General features: G+C 53.2%; 1 protein-coding gene across 1 annotated transcript; it reads right to left on the bottom strand.

The window, feature by feature from the left end:
• Window positions 1-1,664: 1,664 nt before the first annotated feature.
• RRP36 (ribosomal RNA processing 36) lies at window positions 1,665-11,061 on the bottom strand (the record flags this gene model as incomplete). The annotated part of the gene is made up of 7 exons (XM_082481451.1): window positions 1,665-2,917; window positions 3,155-3,272; window positions 3,377-3,451; window positions 3,574-3,678; window positions 4,467-4,533; window positions 6,629-6,767; window positions 10,821-11,061. 7 exons carry the CDS (start codon window positions 11,059-11,061, stop codon window positions 2,778-2,780), a joined length of 885 nt encoding a protein of 294 aa, XP_082337577.1. The 3' UTR covers window positions 1,665-2,777.
• Between the last annotated feature and the right edge of the window lie 5,156 nt (window positions 11,062-16,217).

Here is a 16,217-nt window from a genome sequence, read left to right on the forward strand (position 1 = left end):
CATGTGCCTGGACATCCAGCTGTGGGTACAGAGCACATCTGGGGTGGGGGGGACTCACTCAGTGACCGCCCAGGCCTGGGGAGGTCATCCCAGGCACCTGGGTCTGACACCATCCCTCCTGGCCAGCGGCTGGGAGAGGAGAGACAGGTCCTTGTCTGGTGGGCTCCGAGGGTGCCACTGGAGGGGCATGTGTGGAAGCTTTGTCAGCCACCACTGCCTGGGCAATCAGCTGCAGTTACATCAACTGGTGCCAGCCATGCCCAGTGGCTGCCCTCCCCAGGGACACCCATAGCAAGTCCCCACACTCCACATAGTGGAACAGCAGAGCAGATCTGGCAGAGACACGCTGCCAGGACAGCATTAGAAACAGAAGGAAAATAACCCAACTGACTCCTTGAGGCTGGGAGGCCAGGGGGAAGAGCAGCTCCCCTGGCAGTAGGAAGCTCTCTGGAGATGACGGAAGCATCTCCTCCTGATTGCGCTGGTGTTGCCATGCTGCTGCCTGCCCCAATACCCAGTGTCACCACAACACTGGCTGAGTTGAACAATGCCCCAGGGCTTCCCCTGCCACAGCATACGGGGTCCAGGAGCTTACAAGGAGAGACAGACCTGTAGAATTACTCCTCACTGCTAATGTGCTGAACAGAAGCAGGTGACATCCCAGCGAGGATGTCCTCCTTGCAGGCAGGCACAGAGGCCTCAGCAGGAAGGAGCCATTTGTCTCCAGAGCAGCAGGAGGGGAAAGCAGGACCTCTTTGGGGGTGCATCAGGTTGCTCCCTGCTGGGCAGGACCTGCCAGCAGCTGGGGATGGGGACATGGACTCTGGAATGCTGCTCCCACATGGCCCCTCAGCAAGGCCCTGGCAGCAGTAACACAGAGGGTGAGCCACCTCCAGCCTCTTTGAGCCCCAGCCTTCTTCCCTTCTTGCATTAAACTACAAGCGGATGTTTGTTCAGCTCTGGATTAAAAATTAAGAGCATAAACCAGCAGACCAATGCCACAAAGGGGTCAGGACAGCGTTGGGCTTTGGTGCTGCCACGCTGCTCCCAAGGTAACCCTCCTCTGAAGGCACAAGGATGCAGCAGGCTCTGCATCCCACATCACGAGGCACGAAGAGGAGGAAGAAGCATCCAGGCACAGTGCAAAGCAATAAGCCACATGCAGGTTAATGGCAGCTGAGGATTTCCATGGGGTCTCTAGCCAAGATGGCACATCCCATTCCTACTGCCTTCCCCCAGTTTCACTAAAACCTGTCACCAGAGCAGAACTCACTTCACCCACAGGAGCTGCTGTGGAGGCAGATGCTTCAGCAACACCGTCAGGTGGGCGTGATGAAGTTGCTCATCATTTCATTTCTTGCTCCTTGCAAGGCCGTTCTCCCCAGGCCCCACGCACCAGCTGCCCACTTGCACACAGAATGGCTGTGCCCAGGGAGCGCTCTGCCCCGCAGAGCTGAGGCACTCCCCCAGCACACACTCTGACCTGTCAGACAGAGATCCTCTGGGTCACGTCCACATCACCTACTTGTCAGCACAGCTACAGGAGATGGTGGCAATCAGGAGTGAGGAGAAACAAGAGAGCTGGTAGTCAAACATAATGTTGGAGAGAGGCATTAACTCCTGTAAGTTCAAACACTTGACTGTAACAGCACCAACACTGGGAATAAAGGAAAACTGAGGTATTTTATTTCATACAGAATCGGTTTCCTAGAAGCACTAATAGCCCTGTAGAGACCACTCTGAGAAGCCAAGAAGACAAGCCTGTAAAGACCACCTTGAGAAGCCAGCAGCCCTGCTGGAGAGCAGCAGCAGCTGAGCCGTCAGCAGCATGCCCTGCCTGCAAGGAAGGGGCAGCACACCAGGGTACAGCCCACGCAGAGGGGTGCGATCCTCTCTCCATTACTCAGCACTTGTGAGACTACATGCAGATACTGCAACCAGGCCAGGACCCCAGAAGACAGATGTTGGTCCTCTGGGCTGATTCCAGTTGAAGATGTGACAGCTGTCAGAGGCTGGAGCATTGCAAGGAAAGGCTGAGGGAACAGGGTTTATTCACCCTTAGGAAGAGAAGGCTTTGGGGAGGCCTAACAGCACCCCTTCTCACCCACTCTAAAGACCTATGACAAGGCTACTGCGAAGATGGAGCCAGGCACTTCACTGAGAACAAGACAATGATTATGGACTAAAGCCAGGCAGGTTTCCTAGAGGCGAAAAAAAAAAAAAACAAAACAAACAAACAAACAAACCAAAACAGTTTCACCTTGAGAACTTGAAGCAGTGGAGGAGAGGCCAAGAGAGGTGGTGGCATCTGTCCTCAGACATTCCCAGACCCAACTGAAGAAGCCCTGGACAACCACGTCTGAAGTCAGTGCTAGCCCTGCTTCAGAGCAGGCATTGTACCAGAGCCCTCCCACCTGAGGTCCTTCCCCACCTCAGCTGGTGTCTGATAAGACCTGGAGGAGAGCCAGCAATGCAGGGTAGGGCTCCTGCTCTCCTAGCTAGAGGAAGAGATAAGCAGGTGCAAGGACAGAGACAGCTATCAACACCATGTGCATCTGCATGACAGACGTGTCACCACCCAGGCATGGTGTAAGCCACAAGTGAAGAGGACATTTCAGCTACAAAAAGCAGTTTCCTTCAGTTCAGTCTCTGCTCTGCTGCCTAATGGCATCACTGTACAGGGAAAGGCAGACACTGGGAAGAGGGATGGCCATCTTCCAGGCCTGGCCAGGGCAGAGCGAGGCCCAGTGCCAGACAACAGCATGTCTGTCCAGCAGTCACAAGTCCTTCTGTGAGGGCAGACGGCGCTTGTCTTTGATGGCATTCCTCTTCCTCTTCTTGTTCAGGAAGCTCTCCAGCTTTCCACTCCTCTTCAGCTCAGCATACTTCTCAGCCAGCTCCAATTTCCGCTTCTCGGCTGTAGAGGAGAGGGGAGCGAGGTTTTAAACTGGACCCCGAATCATCTCTACAGACCAGCCCCTTCTCAGATCTCCCTCCCTGGCTCCAGGCCTGGCTTGTCCCTTGAGTACCAGCGCTAGAACAATCCCTCCACAGCTCTGTGGAGTATTACAGATAACTCCCTCCCAGGGCTTGGAGTCCTGTCAGCAGTACTCCCTCTAGTTCTTCCTGCAGCACGTTCACACTAGGTACTTACATTTCTTTAGGAAGAAGGGCTTCTTTCCCTGCTTGGCCAATTCCCTCTGTTGTCTCTTCAAAGACAGCTCCCTCTCCCTCATTTTCTGCTGTTTTATCTGTGCCTGTTCCTGCTGTGTCTGTACAGAAAGGATGGCCTATGTCAGCAAGGCAGACCTCAGGTCACACATCCTCTCTCCTGGTCCACTGCCTCACAGGAGAGGAGATGCTGCACTGAACTCACCATGCGGTTCAGAAGCTGCTGGAGTTTCTCCTTCTGCTCCACATTCCGACATTTTTTCAGCTGCTTCTGAATCATCTGAAGAAGAGAGCAGAAAGCTGCATGACTGCCTGCCTGCTGCCTTCACTGTGAAAAGCCTTTGCAGAAGCTGCCCCTGCCAAGCAAGGCTCTTCCGGCCAAGGACAGGCACACAGCATCACCTCCTTCTCCTGCTTCTTGATGCTGTCAAGGAAGCTGTACGTCTTCATAAATATTTCAGGCTTATACTCTCCAGACAGGTCATCAAATCGCGGGTCTCTGTGGACCTGAAAGCAGGGTAAGCAAAAGTAAGAGCTGTGGCCAGGATTACCTTGTAAATAGCCTGCTTACTCTCCCTTTCAAGGATCTCCCTTCTGCAGATCATGCCCCCCCCCCCTTTTTTTTTTTTTTTTTTTTTTACTAGCAGTATTATGCATCCACCATTGAAAACATCTGCAGCTGGCAAAGACTGAGTCCAATGAGACCATAGCTTGCAGTGCAATTGTCATTGGTGGCAGCCATTACATCTTCTAGAAACACTCGGGTCTCAAACGTTTGAGTTCAATGGTTCCAAGTGACAGGACGAGGGGTAATGGGCACAAGTTACAACACAGGAAGTTCCGTTCAAATACACGGAAAAACTTCTTTACGGTGAGGGTGACAGAGCACTGGAACAGGCTGCCCAGGGAGGTTGTGGAGTCCCCTTCTGTGGAGATTTTCAAGACCCGCCTAGATGCAGTCCTGAGTAATGTGCTCTAGGCAATCCTGCTCTAGCAGGGGAGTTGGACTAGATGATCCCTAGAGGTCCCTTCCAACTCTGAAAATTCTGTGAGTTACTCCTCAAGTTGTGCATTATGCAGGGCAGCAGGTTATACAGAGAGCAGCTGCTCCTGCACCCAATCTCTCGTTCTCCCCAGAGACATGCTAGCATTACCTGGGCTCACCAGGCAGTATCCCAAGCTCTATCCTTGGGAAAAGAGCCTGTGTCACCTTCAGCAGCCCCAATACCATGTACGTGCCCGATCAGCATCGCTAAGGGAAGTCAGGTCCTGAACTGGGGAGGGGGAGCACCCACCTTCTTTGTAACAGAGACTACTTGTCTCAGAAAAGGTACAGGCTTCTTGGCAGACATCTCCAATGGCCTGAAAAAGAGAAAAATGTACATAAGAGCAGCAGAGGACAGAAAGAGGGCCAGGCTAATTTGTCAGGAGGTTAGCCAGACCCTCAGGAGAACATCACTGCACAGTGCCAAAATGGGAGACTTTCCCACTCAGTCCTCACCACGAAACCTAAAGAGAGCAAAAAGGTGACTCGGTCAAGAGCCAGACAAGGCTACTACAACCAAATGATCTACAAAAGCATGCTTAAAAAAATCCTATACAAAACTTGATACAGCCCCACTGTATCAAGTGAAAATCTACCACCCGCATCAGTAAACATGCTGTACTTAATTATTCCTCTCCCTCTCCATGTTTTTATTCATCATGCAACAACCCCCTTCTATTCCTGGCCCACGAACTCATCCACTCCTGACTAATACTTACACGGAGAGGTGAGACCAAAGTTGGGAATTTTTGCATTGAGCTGGCAGTTACAAAGACAGGCCAATTCTACTGCAGCCAGGCTCAATGAGAAAGCATACCGTAGTGCAAGTAACAAAAAGGTCAGTCCCCAGGAATAAGGGCTGTACAGGTTATGCTACATATCCCAAAACAGACTTCTCAGAGAATCAGGACCATGAGGACTAAGGTGACAACCAATTAAATTAACAAGTTCTCCTTGCAACACAGGCCTTTAGAGCTTGATGCTTTAGGTGTACAAGAGGGACAGTATAAGGTGGGAGAACAGGGTGCCCCTCTCCCCATATTACTTGGATGCTGTGTCCTGCGATTTCTCAGTACATCAGGTAAGGTATTAGAAACATGAAAAGACCTGTGAACCACCCGCTGAGGACCCACAATGTGGGTGGGCATTATACCCACATTCAGCAACACAGTAACACTGGGGCAGGAACATAAACAACCCTACAGGCATAAGCAAGTTTTCCAAATCCCACTTAGGGCAATATTCAGTGTGTTTTCACGTCTGCTGATGTGGCTACACCCCTGGACAATGCTCCCGAGTCAGCTTTACACAGCATTGCTGAAGCCAGCTCAGTTCCAGGGGATTTCCCTGATGTCCTTCTCTTAAGAAGCTCACTTCCATAACAAAAGCGTGAGAGAAACAGCATGTGGGATTTACAGTGATGCATCACTTAAAGGATTAGGGGAATTAAATAAAAAAAGACTTATGCAAACTGTATGCCAGAAATAGAGACACTATGTGAAGATGTAGCACTACACAAAATCCCCCAGACTCTTGGGTAAAAGGTAAAGCAGAAACATTATTCTAATCAACTGTTTACGGCAGAATAATCACGTCTGCAGCAGAGATTCAGAAATAGGTTAGGGATGCCAGTGTAACAGAGAAAACCTGTTCAAATCACTTAGATACAACTCTGAGGACTGAAAACCAGATAACTACTGCAAATAAAGGGTAATGGTATAATAGTTGTTACCAGTGGGGGCCTGGGGAGGACTGCAAAAAGATCTGGTAGCTTTTGTTGTATAGAACACATTTTATAGTCACAGTATCAATAGCACCTACAGAGTATGCAAATAGGAGATGTAAACACCACTGAGGACAGGAAAAAGTCTGTGACAATAAGTACTGTAGAGGGGGAAAAGGAAAATCAACATAGACAAGGTAAGATGAGAAAACAGCAGAAGGATGAATGAAATTCCAGAACAATTGGCTGTCACTGCAACTCCAGGCAGCAGGAGCCAGGCAGAAGATGCTGATAAGCTGGTAGGGTTTAGAAAACAGCAGGGTAACTATTTCAGGGCCCAGGGGACATAAGTAAAGTACTATCACATTCAGCTTAAAAGAGAAGCATGCCATGCCGTGGGTTAAAAGTGCCTTAATACCAAGAGTGTAAAGCAATTGAGTGCTGATTTAACTGTCAAGTAACAGGTGGCTGCTGGGGATTTGAACAGGATAGGATATTAAAAGCTCTGAAACAGCAACAGACCATTCCCAAATGAAACACTATAGTGAAAGGCATTATTGTGTAGCACATAAAAGGAGATCTACACCAGCTCCAAGGCAATAGCAACACTGTGAGGAGCTCCTAGTATAACTTCTGGAGTGCAGAGAGCACACATGCATATTTTTCTGATCACAAAAGAACCTCTTTACCCCTTTTTGCCTTGTTGCTGCTTCACTGTGGCTTTGGTAGGTTTTGCAGTTTTCTTCCCGCTGGTCACCTGCTTGTGCATGCTCGTTCTTGTATCACTCTGCACCTGCAGTAGTTCCTCAAAAGACATGTCAGATTGATCTGGAAGAGAGTGCAGGACACACCTGAACCGAATAGATTCTCAAGGCACATCCCACCCCCAAATTCCAGCAAGAGGGATGTCTCAGAGCCTGAGACAGTGACACAATGACAGTGGTGCCATCCGTATACAACTGCATGGCAGAAAGAAGTCACTACATCTCTCAGCCTTTGATTTCTCTCTCATTAACCACTGCAGTCTTTAGCACTAGAATACTTTCCCCCTCTCCCCAACCTGTTTTGGCTTCTCTCTCAGTAGCAGACACAAGACCAATTCAAAGTTTTTACCTGGTACAAAGAGCGGTATGAACTCTGCACCAGGCTGTATTTTGGCCACATTGCAAATTCTGAGGGATCACCTCTCAGTCCTGACTCTTCCACATTAACAGACTGTTCTTGTCCCATCACCTCTAAACCATCACATCCCTCACACCATGAGACCAGCCAGAAGGTGCAGGAAAACCATGTGGCCTGTTCAGTCTGTCTGTTAAGACTCAGAGACCATCTCTCCCCACTGCACATCTGCCATAGCTCTGCTCAGTCTGCAACAAAGTGACTCCCACAGCAGAGACTCCTCAGCACCCCAGAGGCCTGTAAACTACTGAAATCCAGACACTCAGCCTTCACCATCTTGCTACAAATAGGAATGGCTTCTAGCCTGATTCACTGGGGGAAGAACAAAACCCCACGACACCAAAAAGCAGTTTCATATTCTAGCCCTGCTGTGAGCTCCCCACAGTGTTATTCACACCTTGCGTTTCATAAAATATTCCTTCCCTCTGCTGACTAGAAGACCAACACAAACACCACAAGAAACAGCAAAACCAATTCTACCCAAAGTGCTGATGAATGCACAGGATATTATTCTGGAATTTTCTGTTGCTATGTTTCTTTAACATCCCTCAGTGACAGTAATCTTCTTATAACACTTCTTATAACCACAACGTAAAAATATTATCAATTCTTTTTGGATACACACCTCTGGGTGTTCCAGACTAGCAATCAGGAAATGTTTCTTAAGGCAGACTTGGATACGCTCATTCCATTCTCTGGATGATGGCAGGGGCAAGAAGGAACAGGAGGGTTTGCACTGGCTCCCTTCTGAAGGAGAAAGTCTTGGCAAACACCACCTGGGTGGCTGCCTGCTCAACACCTCTGAGCAGTGACAGGCACATGGTCTTTCTAAGCCTTTGCGATACAGTGCATTTGGCACAAAACAGCCCAACTGTAGGCTAGCAAAAAACAATCACATCCTGCCTGTGGTGGGTTGAGCCTGGCTGGACACCAGGTTCCCACCAAAGCCGCTCTATCACTCGCTTCCTCAGCTGGACAGGGGAGAGAAAATATAACAAAAGGCTCATGGGTCAAGATAAGGACAGGGAGAAAGCACTCACCAATTACTGTCATGGGCAAAACAGGCTTGATTTGGGAAAAAATAATTCAATTTATCACCAAACAAATCAAAGTAAGATAATGAGAAATAAAACCCAAATCTTAAAACATCTTCCTCCCCTACCCTTCCCTTCTTCCTGGGCTCAACTTCACTCAGGATTTCTCTATCTCCTACCCCGCAAGCAGCGCAGAGGGACAGGGAATGAGAGTTGTGGTCCATTCATCACACGTTGCCTCTGCCGCTCACTCTTTTTCCCCTGCTCCAGCGTGGGGTCCCTCCCACAGGAGACAGTCCTTCACAAACTTCTGCTCTGTGGGTCCTTCCCACAGGCTGCAGTTCTTCAAGAAGTGCTCCAGCGTGTGTCCCTTCCACAGGGTGCAGTCCTTCAGGAACAGACTTGCTCCAGCATGGGTCTCCTGCAGGGTCACAAGTCCTGCCAGCAAACCTGTTCCAGTGTGGACTCCTCTCTCCACGGGGCCACAGATCCTGCGAGGAGCCTGCTGCAGGGGCATATCTACCTGCTTTCAGCTTGGGGTCCTTCATGGGCTGCTTCACCATGACCTTGACCAGGGGCTGCAGGGGAACCTCTGCTCCGGTGCCTGGAGCACCTCCTCCCCCTCCTTCTTTACTGACCTTCATGTGCGCAGAGTTGTTTCTCTCACATATTCTCACTCCTCTCTTCTGGCTGCTGTTCTGCAGCAGGTTTCTTTCACCCCATCTTAAATATGTTATCATAGAGGCACTACCACCATTGCTAATAGAGCCCCTGGCCAAGGCTGAGCTAATAGGATGTGGGGGAAGCTTCTGGCATCTTCTCACAGAAGCAACCCTTGTAGCCTCCCCTGCTACCAAAAGCTTGCCATGCAAACCCAGTATGCCCCCCTGCGACACAAGGTTTCCGGATGCTCTGCCCAAATCCGCTGCCAAATTCAGGAAGCAACATGAGGTCAGTCACATTGGCTCAGAGCACAGACTCATCATCCCAATCACTCTCATCTTGGCAATAACCAAGATGAGAGATGCTTCAGAATCTACTCACATCATCCAGAAAACGTAACGAGCATATCCAAGCACTGCCACAAGAAATGTTTTCTTTTTGTTTGTTCTGAACACCCAGGAACTCTGCTCTGTCAACACTCACTAATTCAGTGAGTGTTAAGCATTAAGAGAACACCATATAACCAGTTTGCTGCACAAGGGACAACGAAAATGTGAATACAGCACTATTTCATTACACTGCTTCCCTGAAACACCCTTCCCACTTATCGTACTGCAGTTTGATACCCTCTTTTGCATGGGCTCCCACAAACATCCTTGCCCCCACTTAGGGATGACAGCACTGTCACCCTTTCTGATCTCCCTCAGGTTGTCCATCTTTCCCTGTGTCACTCTTGTGCAATCACTTATTACCTGCCTGCCCAGAACGTGAAATCATCTTCAGACTGAAGAACTGTGCCCGCATTCAGGTAAGAGCCAAGTAGCTCAGCAACTTAAAGTAATTACAGTGTTGGGGTTCACAGGGACTTAAGAAAACCAATCAATTCTAGGACTTAGACAAGAGCATCTGCCACCACTCTGTTCAAAGCAGATAGCTTCAGACTGCTGCACTATAGGAAAAGTTTGTGGTAATTATACAAGTTACTGGGCTATAAAGCAATTAATCACTATATAGGGCAATATTTGAGTGTCACAAAATACTCAAAGCATAACTGGACAGACAAACAAAAGACTCAGAGCAAGGACAGTAAAAAGGCCAAAGCATTAAAGGAGACTAAGAACAATGAGGAAGCCACTCTAACATTTTACAAAGACAGACAAGACACCATCACTTGCACTACAATACTTCATTTGGCTGCAATTCCAAGCCAATACTGTTAAAATCACAAAGACTTACAAGATGTCAATGAAAACAACATAAAGACACCACATAAAAAGAAGCAGCATTTAGCAAAGGATTAGAAGAGATCTGGTGTAAATCTGACAAACAGAAGGCATGCAGAGCTTCCACTGATAAAATATTTCAATACCAATATGAGATACCAGACCAGACTTGACTACCCAAAGCCTAATCAGGAAAATGCTTCCCGTGCAGTAGTATCAGTCCGTGAAATACATCCTACTACCTATTTGTAGGAGACTGAATTAGCCACTTACATTTATAAAAACATCATTTGACATCAGCATAAAAAAAGAAGCCCGTTTTGGGGGAGAAATGAATGGTCCCAGCAGGTGTCCACTGCCAGGAAGCAGATTTGGCAACAGTGTGTGTGAAAAGGTCGCTGGTTTCCTGCTGCAGAGTGGCTGGTCCTATCCACAGCCTCTGCAGAAGGAAGGTTCACGATCCTTAATATCTATGCTAATGGGATCTCCAATAAAAGACCTATTAAAAGGCAGGATTATCTTACTTTCCTTACTTCTTGGATACTTGCTTGACGTTTTAATTTCCCAATTTTTCTTTCATTATTCCCCCCCCGAATATAATTTATCTTTTCTATAGTGTCTCTACACTCCACTGCATCTTCCCTCTTGCCATTTTTTTCCCTTCCTCCATTGTTCTGTAGATAGTTTCCTCTTCTTCCCACCTCTTACTAAGCTCCCGTCAGGTCCCAGGCAGCGCTCTCCGGGGAAAGGTGGCGGTCCCCAGCCCGGGGCCTTGCCCTTACCTCTCCCACTAGCCCCCGCCGCCGGGGGGCTCCCGCTGTCGTCGCTGTCGCTGCTGTCTCCGGAGCTCTCGCCCTCCTCCACCGCCTCCAGACCCCCGAGGGGCTGCTCCGAGGCCGCGCTCCGGCGCAGGGGCCGCCCCCCCACCGCCTCCTCATCAGCAACGGAGGTTCTTCTCCACCCCGCCGCCTGGGCCCGGCGGGCCCGTGCCCGGCCCCGGGCGCCCTCCTGATACGGCCGCATGTCCGTCCGCCCTCCCAACCTCCCCCCGCCCAGTGCGGCGGCAGACGCGGAAGCAGCGCGGTAAGGGAGCGCGCGACCGGAAGCGGTGGGGCGGAGAGCAGCGGCGCAAGCGCAGACAGAGCCAGATAGGGTGAGGCAGGGGAAAGGGACGTTTATTGGTGAGGGCAAAGCGCGTAGTGCGCATGCGCTGCAGGAAGTCCCGCCCCCTCCATCGCGTTGCCTAGGAGACGGGCCAGCGTGGCGTCGTGCGCGAAGCCCGCGGCTTCGGGCGGGGGCCAGGCCAGAGTAGCGGTGGCAACAGCGGGCGGCGAGAGGCTGTCGGCCAGGGCGCGGAGCTGTGCGGCCAGCAGGCTGAGCTCCCGTCCCGCCGGCGGCGGGGCGGCAGTGGCAGGCGCGGGCGGCGGCGGCACCGGCACCGCGGTAGTGCGGGGCGTGAGGCGGTGCTGTCGGGCGCGCAAGTAGGCCGCCTCCTCCTCCCTGCAGCCGACATGGGGACGGGGGGCAGTGAGGGGCGGCTCGGGGGCACGGCACCGCGCTGCCCTCCTCCCCGCTGGAGTCCTCACCTGAGGCAGCGGCTGGTACAGGCGATGGCGTGGCCCCTGCTGTCCCGCCTTGCTGACACACCGAGCCAGGCCCATGTCTGGTCCCTGTGCAGCACGCGCAGCACTGCTGTCTCTGCTGCAGTCCCAGCCCCGAGTGCTGTGGGCAAGGGTCTGCGTTAGCCTGTGGCAGGGCATAGCTGCCGCAGTTGCCAGGGCAGAGTGGCATGCTGCCTGTGGACCCCAAAGGCTGCCCTGACAGGGTCTACAGTTAGTCTGCTGCTCTGGCCCCAGCGGGACAAAAGCCACAAATAGCACTATCAGGTCCATAGTAGTCCTGCCCTCTCAAAAAGCTGGGGCTCAAGTGGGCTTGCTCCTCATCTTTGCACTGGGGCAAAGCCGGCTGCCCTCATTCCCAAACTTGAAAGCTACCTGTGACCTTATTATAGACAGTGTATGGGCCGTGTAAACAATTCTGTGCTTCGTTCTTTTTAGACCAGGGAGCCACAACAGGCAGGGCTAAATTAACTTTGTTTCTCTTGTCCTGGACAGCCAAATTTAAGGCGTAGCCAGAGGAAAAAAAAACATGTTCTCATGCCTGACACTCACCCACAGCCCTGTGCTGGGCAGCTGCTAGGTCAGCATCCTCAGGGTGCAGGAGGCTGTACCACGACTGACCGATCAGTTCCTCCCTGCGGTAGCCAAGGTGGTAGGTGACACTGGGGAAGACAAGGGGAATGGAGACAGTGCTCTGCAGGGTCTGCACCGTGTCAGCAAGGAGCAGCTGTTGCATGATGGAGGAGAGAGCGAAACTACAGGGCTACAGAAATAGGTTGCAAACAAGGGAAGGAAGAGGCTTGAGAAGTGTCTGGAAGAGTCTCGCTGCTCACATAGGCTTGAAGAGAAATGATCCTTGCTGTCTGAGATGTACAGCCGGGGCTGTGGTGCAAGCAGGCACTCCTCACCTCTCCGTGACATCAGTAAACGTCATGTCTAGGATGTGCGTGCTCTGGAATAGGTGGTCCTGGGAACCAGCATCGCCATCTGCAGGCAACCGTGCGACCGGCGTACAGAGGGCCAGGAAGGCTGTGGTGGAGGGGGAGGCTGGCCAGTGCAGGGCCGTGAAGCGTCCGCGCACTGCCACGGCCCGATTTCCCCCGTGCTGCAGCCGGAAGGCCTTGGATGTGCGCATCTCACTGACAAACGTGACTTCTGCAGGGAAACAGACCAGCCGGAGTGTGCCAGGGGCTCCCACTCCCCGCAGGGCTGGCCCTGGCTCTCTGACCACAGCCATGAAGGGCCAGAGCAGGGCAGCAGCACCTGTGAGATGCCAGCTGGGACCTTCCTTACCCCTGCCGGGCTCCCCCTGGGCAAGGAGGAGCTTCTCGCGTGCCTCCTCATGCACTCGTCCATCTAGGATATCGAAGACCGTGTCCCCCTGGGCGAGCAGCTCCACCTGATAAAGAGGGGGCTGCTGTTGCAGACTGTACCTGCCCCGGTGGGCTGTAGGCTGGCACCCTGAGCACGCAGCTACAGGCCAGCATCTGCTAGGGCAACCAACGTGCAGATACACAACAAAGGCACCAGGACAGGGAGAGCGACTGCAAATGCCTGGTGGGCAGGCCTTACCATGGAGAGGCCCAGGACCTGAGCCACATTCTCCGAGATGTAGACCAGCTTGCCGTTGGCCAAGAGCACAAGCAGAAACCCCGGCAGCAGAGAAAGTAGCTCTGTGCCAAGGGCTGGTCCCACAGGAGGAGCTGAGTCTGCAGGGGGAGCACAGGGTCTGAGTCTGCAGGGTGAAGCGCTGTCTCCATGGGGCAGGAGCAGTGGCCCACACAGAGCCAAGCTCACGTGGGGTACAATAGTGCCATGGGTACCTGCAGGGAACAGCTGAGCCCCCCGCAGCCGGAGGCACACGAGGGCCATGGTGTGGAGGTAGGAGAGCCGCTCCTTCTCCCGCGCAGAGATGGGCAGCAGGGAGCGCAGCGCCTGCAGCTCTATGTTGATCTGGTCCCGGCGAGCCTTGGAGGCACTCTTGGTTGACCTGCAAAGCCAGCTGTCTGAGGGGACATGTCCAGGGAGGGAGAGGGACAGCATTCTCTGCCCGCTGCTATGGGGAGAATTGCAAGCTCAGGGACACGGAGTGGAGATGCTCTCGTAGAGAGGCTCAGTGCCCATCCCATGCCCGCTGCCTCTAGGAGAGCAAACCTTTGGTGGCTGTTTCAGTGCAGCAGGCACAGCCAGAGGTGCTCATGGCTACCCAGGGGGTCACACCACTGGCACGGCCAGTGCCTGTCTCACTAGGGGCCAGGTTGGACAATGACCTGTGCTTTGGGGGGGGGGGGGGGGGGGGGGCAAGTGGCACAACATCCCCACCAAACCCCACAAGGATGGAAACTGCATCCAATGCCAAAACACAAGCCCCAGCCCATTGCATCCGACTTCATTCTTCAACCACCTGAAATTCTTCCACCCTTCCAAGCTCCCGAACCTCATCCCCATGTGCCAGCTGGCAGCCTCGCTGTCCCAAGCTGGTGCCAGCCCCTTCCAAGGGCCATCACGCACTATGCAAGCTGGGCTAGGGATCCCCCCAGCTAGGAGGCCACCACAGCCCCGTGGGTGGGAGGGAGCTCACCTGAATGGCTTCGAGGCGCTGGGCGCCTGCTTGCCCCTCCTGGGCAGGCAGCTCATCTCTGCCTGCAACGGCCTGTGGCAGTGGCTGCAGAAGATGGTCATGGTGCTGGCGGTAGGATGCCTGAAGCTGGCAGCACGCTGCTGCCTCCTTCGCCTCTGGCTGCGTCTGAACCTGCTGACCCCGCTGCTCCCAGCCTCCTTTTGTACCCTCCTGGGGTGCAGGGGCCAAGCCGCCCATGGGGAGAGTTACCTCTTGTGACGCAACTCCAAACAGCTCAGGGCTATTTTTAGAAGGCAGGCAGCTAAAAATAGCCCTTGTAGCCGGCTGCAATCTGAGAGGGGAAGCAATAAAAGGAAGCCAGGGTCTTTAAAACAAACCTGGCCACTCAGGAGGGGGTGATGATGAAGGTAGCAGGGATCTCCCAGTGGGGCATGCATCTGCCCAGCTCCTTGCCAGCCATGGGCTAAAGGCCTGTGGCTAGTCCGCCTGCCCAACAGCTGCTCTCTAGCATCACCAATGAGTGAGCTGGGTGCTGGGAAAGGGAGCCTATATATCAAGAAAATACACTGGAGGCATCTGGACCAAGGTGGTGAGCAGTGGCCTATCCCTGGGTCTGCAGCAGGGTCCTGTCAGAAGGATGTCAAGGCCACAGTGCCCCTGAACCCAAGGGAACCCTTGCAGGGGAGTGGAGTGCCTCCAAGCCTCTGCCAGGTGAGTCCCTCCTTTTCTTCCCAGAGAAGCCTTCTTCCCACTAAAGCAAAGGTTTGCTCTCCTAGAGGCAGCTGGCATGGGGTGCTGAGCATTCCTAGGGCCTGTCTCCACTCAATGTCCCCGAGCTTGTGATTCTCCCTAGAGAAGCCCCAGTGACAGCCATTCATGGACAGAGGCAGGAGCACCTTGGGAGCCTCTGTGCTCAGCACCACGCTGCACAGCACAGTCAGCCTGGGTGGTCTGCGGGTGTTTCCTGGTGCCTGGTACCCTACAAGGGGAGTAAGCTTGGTGTTTCAGTGCTGGGCAAGGGGATGCCATGGCCAAAAACTCCACCATTTCATGGCACAGCTTGAGAGCTGAGGCAACTGGTTCAGTAGGGGAGCTGGAGCTGATGAACAACACATGGGAGATGACCACCCAGCCCTCTCAGTTAACCTGCAGGTGCCAAGGACCACAAAGGGGAAGCCCAGACTGCAGGTGCTCTCCCTGAGCCAGATGTGCTGTCAGCACAGCCTGGCTCCCTTCAGGCCCCAGCCCTGCCATTAATGCTCATCACCCACCACAGCGAGGTGCTGCCAGTACATGAAGAACAAGCTCTTGTCACAATTGTGGTGCCTTCTGTTCTCTTGCCATGGGGTTTTTCGCTTCTCTCATGCCACTCCAGGCTGCTCCGTTGCACCCGTATTGGCCACCTCTCACAGGCTGAGGAGCCCAGGCACCACTGCAACCCCATGTGGCTGGACAAGCAGCACTTGACCCTGGCTACATGCCAGCCCTCAGGGCAAAGGAGATGGCCTGGGCCTTCTGCCACCCGTTCCTGGCATGCAGCCACCACCATCTCTCTGCTGCCCTGTCATCCCAGGGAACACCCATAGCACTTCCCTAGCTTTCCCTGCCTTGGCTTCACTGCAGTTGCCACCGGAGCTCCTCTTCACATCTGACACCTCACCTCCACGGGAAGGGGCTTGGGCACAGCACTCTGTGCCCCTCCAGAAGGCTGCCCCAGGCATCCCTCCACCTCCGTCCCTGGGGCAGGGAGCTGTGGGGCACCCACACCCCAGTTTTGTGTCTGCACCCACCTTCCCGAGGCAGTGCAGCTGAGGAGACATGCAGAGTCTTCCTCCCTGCCCTCTCGCAGGGAAGCACAGCCCCATGCAGGAAGGAGACACGCCAGGGCAGCACTGCTGTGGGGGACCAGCTCCCCTTCTCCCACCCCAGCCAGGGCTGCGGCTCATACCAGCCACAGCTGCCACAAGCCACTGGTGGCC

This window comes from Vanellus vanellus, assembly GCF_965231255.1.
Source record: "Vanellus vanellus genome assembly, chromosome: 3".
Lineage (NCBI taxonomy): Eukaryota > Metazoa > Chordata > Aves > Charadriiformes > Charadriidae > Vanellus > Vanellus vanellus.